We start from the raw sequence: 13,247 nt of genomic DNA on the forward strand, positions 1-13,247 counted from the left end.
TGACTCTCATCCGTGTCTATTGTTTCTAATCCTCATGGAAGAGCCTGGGATTTGTCCACTTTATTCTTCTGCCTTTATATTCTACATTTCAGGTTATTTTTCTGCGTTTTAAGATGGCACTGGAGAGTAGCGACACTTTACAACCACTTTTCACTGTATTTTGTAACAAGATGCACATGACAATGAATGAACCAAATAAAATTAACAGAGAATAGGGGCTAATGAGCTTTATTAATTTAAGCAACTGTAACATCAAGTGGTTGATGGAGAGAGAATGGATGTCTGTACTGGATGGGAATCTACACAGACACACGAAGGAGAATCAGTGAGATGAAGACGAGTGGGAGAAAGTGCTTGCAGACCGTACGTTTGGCTGTAGGACCAAATTGCTTGAGTCTGTGCTTCAATTCACTCCATTCACACAAATGTTCTCAGTCAGGTTGTCCGACGCTAGATATTTATCTAATCAGCCTGTTCAGATTCATTACTACACGCCTCTGGTGCAGGTGGGGCTTGAACTCAGGCCTCTTGGTGCAGAAGCAGGAATACTATCACAATGCCACAAGGACTCCAGGTTACTTGACACCAACCTACAATCTGCTGACAATTTGAAATAAATGTTGATTAAGGAGTACGAATTGATCCGTCTATTCTCAGGGAGCGGGTAAGGTTAACAACTAATCATGCTATTGAAAGAACAGGCAAATCTTGGGAGGTACCTGCTTCAAGCCAATAGCAGATATGTGGGTGTAAAAGCATCTTACTTTTCAAAATTATTTAAGTTAAAATCTTCAGTTCAGTCCAGCTTTGAAATTGCTTACTAAGCGGAAACCAAAACACACGTGATCAGGGTTTGCAGAGAGCAGCGAATGGGATCCAAATACTCAGAGTAAACTGTCATTACAGTTTTGCCACTCTGGGACAAGACGCAGTTCCACACGCTCGCATGCCGCATGTGCATGCTTCACCAAAGGAATTTTTGACACAATGCAGAAGCTGCCACATTGATGAGAAATGATCTCCTGAACATTGCAGGTAATTGATGTTTAAAGAGGCAGAATGCAAAAAAAAAGGACAAATCTTTCATATGGATAGAATCCGATTGGAAGAGCAGGTGCTATTTTTAACCGTGTCATATGGGAATGCTTTTATGTTTTATTGTCATTAATGTCATTGTGTTACAGATTTGCTGAGGTACAAGACAACAAGGTTTGTGACAACAGCTCTGCTATGATTATTCTTTCTTTCTGCTTTATTTTTCCGAATGGGCCTCTCCTTGTCTGTAGTAACAGGCTCACCTCTGAATCCTAACGTTGTTGGTTGAAGTTTCAAACCAGAGAAGGTTAAAAGAAGATTTGGTTTTTTTTGTTTTAACTTTATTCATGGGCAGTGGTTTTTGATGGTAAGATCAGTATTTTATGCCCGTCTCCAATTGCCATTAAAAATGTAGTGGTGAACTGCCACCTTGAACTGCTGCTATTCATCTTCTGCACGCATGTTCACAGTGCTGTGAGGAAGGGATTTCCAGGATTTTGATTTTGTAGCTGCGAAGGAATGGCGATGTGGTTCCAAATTAAGATAGTGTGTGACTTGGAAGTGGTGTTTTTCCTATTTGCCTGTTGCCCTTGTCATTTTGTAACAGAGGTTACAATTTTGGAGGTATTGTTAACTGAGCCTTGGGGAGTTGCTGCTGTGCACTTTATAAATGGTAGACTCACCTCCCCGGTACACTGGTGATTGAAGGATTTTAATGTTCTGAATGTAATGTATATCATACAGGACTGATGATTTCGAGCTTCCTGAGTGTTTTTGGAGCTGCATTTGTTCAGACAAGTGGAATGCATTCCATCACACTGCTAACTTTTGCCTATGCTTTGGGGAGGTGATTTACTTGGTACAGAATTACAACTGACCTACTGTTGTAGCTACAGTATTTTTATGACAGATTCTGCATATAGGTAAGTATTCTCCTTTACTTTGGAACGCGAAATATTCTGTGGGAAATACGATAAATCACACAAAGTCTTATTCTTGTGCTTTTGTTTCTGTCGAAAAGCAAAATACCAAAGATGCTGGCAACATAAAACAAAAACGGAAATGTGGAAAATACTTTGCAGGTTTGGTAGCTTCTGTTGAGAGAGAAAAAGGGTTAACATTTCAGATCTGTGACCTTTGAAAGATTGTCAACCTGAAACGCTAACTCTGTTTCTCCGCAATGCAGCCAGAACTGTTAAATAGTTCCAAAATTTTCTGTCTTTATATCTGAGTATTTCTGTTCCTGCTGTCTCCTGCCTATTGCAACACAGGAATGCTCTGAAATGTTACAATCCTAAAAAAAAGCTTTAGCATTAACAGATAAAGGAAACTAACACATTTATTAAGAGTTGGACTGACCAGCACAAATTGGCTGAGCTAGAATGCTTTGATTTCAACCCATTTGCCTAGCATGCAGTTAATATTATGGATGTGATTTGATTTGATTTATTATTGTCACATGTACTGAGATACATTGAAAAATGTTGTTTTGCGTGCTATCCAGACAAATCATACCTGACATAAGTACATCAGGGTAATAGAACAGAATGCAGAGTATACAGTTAAGCTATAGAGAAGGTGCAGAGAAAGATCACCTCTAAGATATGAGAGGTCTGTCCCATAAGTCTGATAACAGCGGGGAAGAAGCTGTTCTTAAATCTGTTGGTACATATTTTCAAACTTTTGTATCTTCTGCCTGATGGAAGAGGGTGGAAAAGAGTATAATCGAGAGGGAGGGGTCTTTGATTATGTTGGCTGCTTTCCTGAGGCAGTCGGAAGTGTAGACGGAATCAATGAAAGGAAAGCTGGTTTTCATGATGCCACCTCCACTCACCTCCCAACATCTTAACTAATATCAGACAAAGGCAGGCTTGGGTTTAATTGCAGTGCAAGATGCCTGTTGAATGGGCTGGACACTTTTCCAATTTTCCCTATTCTTTTTCTCTCCATACCTCTTAACACTTCACAAGCCGCCACACCATCACAGCCCTCAGCCTTTGTGAATCCCTTGCTTCCTGTATGCCCCTCAGTTCAGCTCTCTGCAGCCAGTGGAAGGCTGAGGTGGGCAAATGTAAGGGTAACGTCACTAAAGTCAGAGGTTCCTCACGAAACTCGAGACAGAACGCACTGCCTAGTTCTAACCTGGGAGTGTTTCCTGTTGTGGACGAATCTGGGATGAGGGGACACAGTTTAAAGGTAATGGGGCTCCCATTTAAAATGAACATGGAGAAGGTTTTTCTTCTTTCAAAGTGTCATAGTCTTTGGCATTCTCTTTCACAGCACGCAGTGGAGGCTGAGTCATTGAATTTGTTCAAGGCCGGGTTAGACAAATTTACCACCTCTATAAGGGAGTCAAGGAAAGTGGAGTTGAAGCTTCAGTTAGATCAGCCATGATCAACTGAATAGCACAGCAGGCATGAGTAACCGAACGGATTACTCCTACTCCTATTATGATCTTATAGTAACGTGACATTGCACATTCTCACCATTGTGTATAAGGTAATTCCTTTTAAAATTTATCTTGCACTTGCTGGTATCTTGCACTTATTCCACTTGCTCTGAATGAGTGTAACCAGTTTCTTGTAGGCCAGCTGTAGATAAATTTACCCACATTTACCATGGCCTGAACTATAAGTGAGCTAAAAGCTCTGAGGTCTAAGATGGCATTAAGACAGATGTGAAGCTTTGCCCTCCCTAAAAATGAGCAGGTAGGCACCAATTTCTATCCCAAAGTGTCCAAATACAGAATCACAGAATTGTCACAGGACAAGACAAGGCCATTCAGCCCAGCTCTCCAAATGAGCATCTCACTTCCTATAACCCTGCACATTCAGAGACCAGTCTAACTGCTTCAATTAACTCTACCTCCACCATGGGTTTCAGGCAGTGCATTCCAGATACTATCCACCTAGTGCTGGGGACCCAGTTCAATTCCAGCCTCAGGCAAATGTCTGTGTGGACTTTGCAAGTTCTTCCTGTGTCTGCATGGTTTATTGCTAGGTGGTCCAGTTTCCTCCTACCGTCCAAAGATGTGCAGGTCAGGTGTATTGGTCATGCTAAATTCCTTCTGTAGTGTCCAGGGATGTGTAGACTAGATGCATTAGCTATGGGAAATACAATGCTACAGGGATAGGGTGGGGGACTGGGTGGGATGCTTTTCAGAGAGTTGGTGCAGACTAAGTGGGCTGAATGGCCTCCTTCCCCTCCATAGGGATTCTGTGAGATGAAAAAACGAGGTCAGTGAAGTAGATTTAAGCATACTGGCTTAAAGGAGGGCAGAAATACTAAGGTTTAGGGAACCTTTTGAACCAGGCAGCTGATGGCAAAGCCGAACAGATGAAGATTAGGAATTCACAAGGGAGGGAAGTGGAGATCTCAGAGGACTGGAAAGCTGGAGGCTACCATTGAGATAGAGAGGAGAGAGGCTGCAGTAGGATGTGATCATGAGAAAAGGGATTTAATGACAAACACGACTTTCAGAAAGTTTTTAATATAACTTGGGACTGAAATGGTTAATGTCTAACCATAATGTCTAATGGTTAACTGGTAAACATGTGGAGTGACACACCTAAAAGCTAACTGGTTGAATCTGACAGTTCTATTGAAAATCCACAGAAAATTCGCACCACAGCGACAGACAATCCCTTCAGTCCAATTGTGTTTGTTTAAAATGCACTTTTAATGAGGCTTTTTTTTTGAGTGTGTTTTTCTTCTAGTGAGTCTATTTTTTTCTGTTTTTCTTTTGTCATACACAGAACCACTACTTCAGCTTTTCGGAATCGGACCTGCGAGGCGGGGGAAATATTTTGAGTGTGTTTGGCAATTTTGGTAGGCAGAAGCTAAAAGAGAGGAGTGCCTATTTCCTGGGCTCCTTAAGCTCTTTGCCCAGTGCCATCGCATCAAGGCGAGCCAGGGCATCCCGGGAGGAATTGGGACATTCTGAGGGCAACAAAAGACCAGGAGAGCGTAGTCCACGTAGTCAGGGTGGAGGGAGTGCCAAGGAGAGTAGGCAGTGTCAGAATCGAGTTTCAGAAGCTGAAAGGCCCAAGTCACACCCTGAAAGCAATCAGTGCCACAACATTCCTGATACCCAACAACAAACCAGTCCTGTAATTGTAACTGCTGCAGAGCAGAAACTCCCTGACTGGGCTGAGGATATTTTAAATACCTACTTAGATAAAGGGAAGGCAGGCAGTCACAAGTGCCCATTGCCTGTTAAACCCCAGTTCCAGGAATCCACAGTAAATCCTCCTGGTGTTGTTGCCAAGTCGGGCTCTGAGCAGAGTCTGTGGGATAGCTGTGAATTGCTGTCAGGGAAGAAGAAACAAGCCCGAGATCAAACAGCACCCGACAAAACTGCAAAGACCAAGTACAACATTATCATCACACTGACCAAAGAGGAAGGCTGTGGGGACGGAAAGGGGGAGAAGGATGCTGCAGGGCTAGTCCAACAGGAGACAGCTGTCCTAGAGAGCGTGCGACTGAACGAGCCCAAAATGACAGAGGAACGCCTACCAGATCAGAGCAGACCTGTCGTGCGGGTTCCCCATGCCCACACTGTGGAATGTCAGGGGAATGCGCCGGCTGCTCTAAACACTCCTCTCAGAATTAGTTACGACTCCGGCCTGGGATACAAAATAGGAGAACTCTCGCAACATCCCAGGGAACGCATCGCAACTTTTCAACCGCGTCTCACCCCGAGGGATACAGGTTACAGCCGCTTCCTCCAGAAACCCTACAACTTTCAGGCTGACAGGTAAGTGCCACACACACTCACTCTCACTCACTCACACATACACACACTCACACACACTCACAACACCCACACACTCAGTCTCACTCACTCACACACACACTTGCACACACACGCACAAACACACGTACATACACACAACACACACACACTCACTCACTCAGACACACACTTACTCATAACACACACACACACTCACACAACACATACACACTTACACAACACACAGACTCACACAACACACACTCACAACACACACACACTCACGCTCACACTCACAACACACACTCACACACTCTCGTGCACACACATGCTCCCACGCGCGCGCGCACGCGCGCGCACACACACAGTCAAACTGGAACAATAATCCTAGTTTTAAGGAGTATTTCATTTGGTTTTTCACTCCTGTAAATGTTTTATACTGCCTTTTGTTAAAAGCCAGAGGTTTGTAGAGGTATTAATGATATAGCCATTGCTGTTATCTATCATTTTGATTACTAGTACTGGATTATTTTTAAATTTACATGAGATACAGGGACTGAGGAAGTGTCAGCACTGTGATTATAATAAACTGTCAACAAGATACAAGCCAAGAAAAGCAAAATACTGCAGATACGGAAAAATCCACCTGCTGCACTGTCAGAGAGGAGAAAACAATAGTCAAATTTTGCAATGAATGTACTGGTCATACAGGAGCACTGTTCTGACGTATACAAAACAAGTTGGACCAGTCTGCTTCAAGTGCACTGTTTTACAGGTTTTTCCTTCAGGGGCAGCTCCCAGAGAAGCTTGAAACAAAAATAGAAACTGCTGGAGAAGTTCAGCAGGTCTGACAGCATCTGTGGAGAGAAAGCAGATTTGATGTTTCAGGTCCTGGAACCCTTCTTCAGGACTCAAGATGTTAACTCTGCTTTCTATCCACAGACCTGCTGAGTTTCTCCAGCCATTTCTGTTTTTGATAGCATGTGCTGTTCTCTGATCTATTTTGTGTAAGTGTGAATGAGTTTGAATGGCTATTGCCTGTCAGGAGCTGAGAGTCACTGTGCAAGGCCAAGGAGGGTCTGAGGGTCTGAGGAAGGACAAAGGGTCTGTGTACGAAATAACCAAGGGACTGTTGAAAGCGAAACTGTTTTGTACTTTTGATTAAAGTTGTCTAGTTTAATTCCACACTGCAGCTTTACACACAGAGTGACGTTATGGTTCCTAGTTCCCATCCATCAGCATCCTTGTTTCTATTCAGAAAAGGTTGTCTAGGTTCTTTCAATGTTAATAAAAAGGATCATTTTGAGGCATTGTGCCTACCTTGATTGCATTCTGAAGCTCTTTGGCAAAACATGTCTTAAAAACAAATGTACATCTTTTGTTTCTTTAGCAAAATAAATCTTCAGACGTTGACGAGCTTGCCGAGGTCTCTCCAGCAAGCACAAGGCTTAGAAAGTTGCCAAGAGAGCACAAACAAATTGGTAGGTGAGAACAGTGGTTCAAAAAGCATCAGCAACCAAATTGGAACGGAACCTACTGAGACCCTCTCTGTACATGTGCCTTCTGAAATTGTAGGGGGTCCTGATTCTTCACAAATTTCAAGCAGTGCAATGCAACACCAGATTGATGCAGGGCTTAGTGACACCAAGAAAGCAATTTCAGGACTGTCCGATAGCTCCTTGCAACTGAGCACAGCAGATTCAAAGCACACTGATTCTCAAAAGCCCACTGCACAGGGAGACAATGTTGTGACTGGAAGTGATCTCCCTCTGCCAGGCAATCCAACACATAGTAGCAATACAATAAACAGTGACAGCCATAGCCCCGTGAATTCAGCAAAGTATGGGGGTAGAAATGGAAGTGTTTCAGCTCAGCATTCCAGCAACGAGTCTCATTTTGGTCAAGGCAATGTATTACAGACTGTGAAATCCTCTGGACATACTGTCGACTCTCAGAGCCCTGATCACAAGAGTCTTGTTTCTAAACCACTTCACGCTCCAACCAGTGAGGAAAGGACACCTATAAATTTGAAATTGGATCAGCTTCCTGGGCCACAGCTGGTTAAAATTACTTCCATAAGTCCTGAAATTGAGTCACTTCAAAATTCTATAAAATACACTGTGGATTCCTTCAAGACAGACATCACTGAAAAGCCTGTTCTCCAATCCAAAGGTACCCTTGTTAAAGATCCTGCAGAAAACTCGAAAGAGGCTGGAAGCTCCATAATACTTGATCACGGGTCTCAAGCACTGGCACACAAGTTCACATCCATGAAGGCCGGACAAGAGAACAGTGTTGAACAACTCCAAAATTCTAGAAGCCACTTTCTAGAAAATGAGCTGTCTTCCAATGATGTCTTCATTCCAAATCAAAGAGAGAAATGGTCCACCGATGTCTCAGATGACACTGATAGTTTATCAGAAATAGATGGGTTTGTAGACACCATTCGGAACTTGGAATCCCCCATGCTCTTGAGCCGTAACAAAAGTCCTAGAAACCAGAGGGCACATTCCATCTCTTCTTCTTTTTCTACATTGCCTCCAATAGAAGAGGATCAAACCAATCCAAAGAATTCCCTATCTTCTTCATCGGACACTGAGAAACCACAGCAGCTGGCAGATACTATCAATGGAAAAGTTTTGCCAATGCTGCCCTCACAACCTGTTTCACCAGCCCCTCAAATTGATTTCTCAAAGACTCTAAAAAAGGAAATTCTCACCCCCATGGAGATGGTGAAGATGCAGCTCGAGGATAAGCCCAGAATTGGTACCCGACATGCTTCATCAGACAACAACATTATCTTCCAATCAGGTCTTCTAGGAAAGACCAACCTGGAATGCAATGCAGATTCAAAAAACAAAGAACTCTTTGGTGCAGAAAGCAGGTGGTCTCGGCTGAGCAACAGCTTATTGTACTACAATGCTAAGAAGCCAATAGAGCCTTACTCTAGCAGATCATTGGACCTGAATTCAACAAGTGCAAATCCAATAAGTCTCTCGACCAAATCTCCAAATCACATGCAAAGAAGTTTGTCACATGAAGATGTCAGCACAACAATAAAGACCCCTGACCAGCTCCCCAAAACAACATTTCTTGCTAGTACATTTGAAGGCAATTTGAAGGACACTCAAAGGCCCAGTCTACTGACCAGCATTTCTGAAAGGCTGATACCTGGATACTCCAGGCTGATAGACACTAACAAGAATCTTCAGTCCCACAGAACATCTTTACCTTCTGATTTACGCCAGCGCTCTGTTACCAATGAAACTCCAAGAAAATTCACCGCCTTTCCAGATGTATGGGTGAGTGAGAAGTTTCACCTCATCCTCTCTTTTACTGATAATTCCCATTCCTGATCAATATACAGGGATTCCAAGTGATTTTGTAACATCTAACTATTGCCAATCCTAACCTGCCTTTGTCCTCTACCATCCACTTTCACACTTGTGGTGCCCTTTATTTTGGTAAATTCAGTCATCTTTGCTGGTTTTTCTACTCTCATGTTCAAATTATGTCTGATTGGAGAATTAAATTCTGACACAAACTCTTGGACATACCAACTCTGAAACAACCACTTACTCAAATGCTTTGGTACTCCCTGAGGGTTTGAGATGTAAGGATAGTCTGGATAGGCTGGGATATTTTTCACCGGAGCATAGGAGATTGCAGGGTTATCTTATAGAGGTTTATAAAATCACGAGGAGCATAGATAAGATGAAGAGCAAAGGTCTTTTCCCCAGGGTTTTTTCTCTGGGAAAGGAACCAAAGTCTAACGTTGAGGAATGAAATCATCCTAAATCACAGTTGTTTTCACTATAGTGCCATAGTCACAGAATCATAGAGTTATAGAACATGGAAACAGACCCTTCGGTCCAACTCATCCATGCTGACCAAGTTTCCCTAACTAAACTAGTTCCACTTGCCTGCATTTGGCCTATGTCCTTCTAAGCCTTTCCTACTCATGTACCTGTTCAAATATATTTTAAATGTTGTAACTGTGCCTGCATCCATCACTTCCTCTGGTAGTTCATTCGACACATGTGAGAAAATGCCCCTCAGGTCCCTTATAATGTTGCTCCTCTCACCTTAAAAATATGCCTTCTAGTTTTGAATTGTCCTACCCTGGGGAAAAGACCTTTGCTGTTCATCTTATCTATGTTCTTGTGATTTTATAAACCTCTATAACATAACCCCTCAATCTCGTATGCTCCGGTGAAAGAAGTCCCAACCAATCCAGGCTATCCTTATAACTCAAACCCTCCAATCCTGGCAGCATCATGGTAAATCTCTTTTGAACCTTCTCCAATTTAATAATATCCTTTCCCATAGCAGGGTGACCAGAACTGTACATATTACTTCAAAAGTGGCCTCCTGTACAACCTCAACATGACTTTTTTCAAACCCACTCTCAAGAGACCCGTCCCTCCTTCATCCCCAAAATAGGAATGCACGTATGAGATGGATTCCAATCAAACTGTGCACTGGAGTGTTGATTATGTTTGAATTTCTAGCATTAATTTAATTTATTCTTAAACCAGGATGAAAAGTTCTGGAATGTCTAAATTGGCTTCTTTTTTTAACAGTGCATGTATGTGGAATGAAAACAATTCACTTTGAATATTTTAGATTGTGACATAAAGTTTTTCTTGCCTCTGGGAAGTTTCACCCACACTGACAATCCATTGATAAGATGAATACTAACTGGGCAACTGCTCTTATATTTTGCCCTTGTGTTGCTACCTAGCTCGAGCCAGTTGAAAGAGCTGTGTTGGGAAGTGTCTAGGGGTATACCCTCCTTCTAACAAGAAACAAAGCCGAACACATCAGGTTGCCAACTTTAATTGAAAATATTCCTGCAAGTTTCACCTCGTGCCCTCCTGTTGCCAATTACCCCACCCTTGTGCTCCTATTATTGGTCACCTGAGACATCTATTCCTTGCAGCGTCCTGTCTTCTCCCATTCCCCATAAATTGGGAAGTGAATGAACTCTTTCTTTACCCAGTTGGATGACTGTCAACTTCATTCAAACAGCTTATAGTCCCCACCTCCAATATTTGTCTAACTAATAAGTGAAAGTCTTCAAAGAATTTGAGGAACAGAATTGCATAATTTTAACAGCTGATGTTGCTTTAGCTTCTATGTCTTGGAGATTGCCATACAGCACAGAAACAACTCACCCGTGCTGACTAAGTTTCCCAAACTAAAGTAGTCCCATTTGCCTGCATTTGGCCAAAATCCCTCTAAACCTTTCCTTTTCCTGTACCTGTCCAAATGTCTTTTTAAATGCATCTACCACTTCCACTGGCAATTCATTCCACATAGGAACCACCCTCAGTATGAAAACGTTGCCCCTCATGATCCTTTTAAATCTTTCTCCTCTCACCTTAAAAATACACCACTTGTTTTGAACTCCCCCACCCTAAGGAAAAGACCTTTGCTGTTTACCTTATCTATGCCCCTCATAATTTTATAAACCTCTAGGAGGTCACCCCTTAATCTCCTACACTCCAGTGAAAAAAGACCCAGCCAATTCAGCCTCTCCTAATAATTCCAATCCTTTTTTTCTTGGCAACATCATAATAAATCTTTTCTGAACCCTTTCCAATTGAATAATATCCTTCCTATAGCAGGGCATCCAGAACTGTATACAGAACCGCAAAAGTGGCCTCATCAGCACTCTGTACAACCTTAACATGATGTCCCAACTCCCATAATCAGTGGTCTGAGTAATGAAGGCAAGTGTACTAAATGTCTTCTAACTGTGATGCAACTTTCAAAGAACTGTGTACCTGAACAGTAGGTCTCTGTTTAACAACACTACCTAAGTCGCTACCATTAACTGTATAAGTCCTGCCCTTGTTCACTTTACTAAAATGCAATACCTTGCATTTATCCAAATCAAACTCCATCTGCCACTCCTTAGCCCATTGGGCCAATTTATCAAGATCCTTTTGTAATCTTAGATAACCTTCTTCACTATCAACTATAACACCAATTTTGGTGTCATTCACAAACTTACTAACCATGTATCCAAAATTCTCATCCAAATTGTTTATATAAAAGACACACAATAGTGGACCAGCACCAGCCCCTGGAGAACACTGTCGGTCACAGGCCTCCAGTCGAATAAACAACCCTCCACCACCACCTTCTGACTCGTACTGTCAAGCCAATTTTGCAGCCAATTGGCAAGCTCTCCCTGTATTCCATGTGATCTAACTTTACTAATTAATCTACCATGCAGAAGCTTGTCAAAGGCTTTACTAAAATCCATGTAGACAACATCTACCACTCTGCCCTCATCTATCCTTTTGGTTATGTCCTCAAAAAACTCAATCAAGTTTGTAAAACATGATTTCTCATGCACAAAGCCATGCTGACTATTTCTATATTCTCTTCCACCAGCTTCCATTGGACAGAAGATATAAAAGTTTGAAAAACGTACCAACATAATTAAGAATAACTTATTTTCTGCTGTTATGAGACATATATTAGAGTTAGGGTTAGGGTTAGGGTTAGTATATATTAGAGTTGATCTTTCTTTACACCTTCTCCTTAGCTGTAACACAATATTCTATTTCTCTGTTGTACTTACATCAGGTATGATTTGTTTGGACAGCATACAAAACAATACTTTTCACTGTATCTCAATACATGTCACAATAATAAATCAAATTAACTGGTAGGAATGAATCAGTTAGGGTTTCCTTTGCTATTCTTTCACCTCTGTTGGAAACCTCTGTGGGCACTAGGTGAGAAGAGATTTTAGCCTTGGTAGTGATGCCATCCACAATCAACTAGCCTTTCAATGCTCATTTTCTGTGTTCAAAGAAAGAGTGCGTACATAGATGAGATAGTGAGGTTGACCTATTCCTGTGACACTTATATCGCAGCTGGAGTTACCATCTCGTAAAATAGGAGCAAGAGTAGGCCATTTAGCTCTAGGTTGGCTCCGTCACTCAATATTATCATGGCTGATCATCCAAATCAGTATCCTGTTCCCGCTTTCTCCCCATACCATTTGATCCCTTTAGCCCTAAGAACTATAACTAATTCTTTCTTGACAACTTTCAAAGTTTTGACCTTAAACACTTTCTGTGGCAGAGAATTCCACAGACTCACTGCTCTCTGGGTGAAGAACTTCCTCCTCATCTCAGTCCTTCATGGCCTGATATCCTTACACTGTGATTCCTGGTTCTGGAACCCATGGTCTCACCGAGTAAAGGGAATGTTTGTATTTTTGAGACTCAGTGAAGGCTTGGGACATTGTGGTCCATCTTGTCACAATAAAATGAGAGAGATAAAACACACACGCAGAAAGTGCATAAATTTTTTCCTTTTATAACAAATTTCCTCAAGATGATGCTACGTGATTCTTCTGCTCATCCATGAGCATTTTGCTGAAAGTTTATTGAAAACAATATGATTTTAAGAAGTTACCCTCCTCCCTCCGGACAAACCTCAAGGGATGTCTCCC

General features: G+C 42.1%; 1 protein-coding gene across 1 annotated transcript in view; it reads left to right on the forward strand.

Annotated features, from left to right (window-relative positions):
• The first annotated feature begins 923 nt into the window (after positions 1 to 923).
• The window catches only part of LOC109911724 (beta/gamma crystallin domain-containing protein 1-like), a 59,832-nt gene continuing 47,508 nt past the window's right edge, over positions 924 to 13,247 (forward strand). Inside the window, exons 1-3 of the mRNA XM_048613149.1 lie at positions 924 to 1,035; positions 4,791 to 5,791; positions 7,161 to 9,072. Coding sequence (XP_048469106.1) covers positions 5,532 to 5,791; positions 7,161 to 9,072 — 2,172 coding nt within the window. The 5' untranslated portion in view covers positions 924 to 1,035; positions 4,791 to 5,531. The remainder of the gene's footprint in view (positions 1,036 to 4,790; positions 5,792 to 7,160; positions 9,073 to 13,247) is intronic.

This window comes from Rhincodon typus, chromosome 27, assembly GCF_021869965.1.
Source record: "Rhincodon typus isolate 14 chromosome 27, sRhiTyp1.1, whole genome shotgun sequence".
Taxonomy (NCBI): domain Eukaryota; kingdom Metazoa; phylum Chordata; class Chondrichthyes; order Orectolobiformes; family Rhincodontidae; genus Rhincodon; species Rhincodon typus.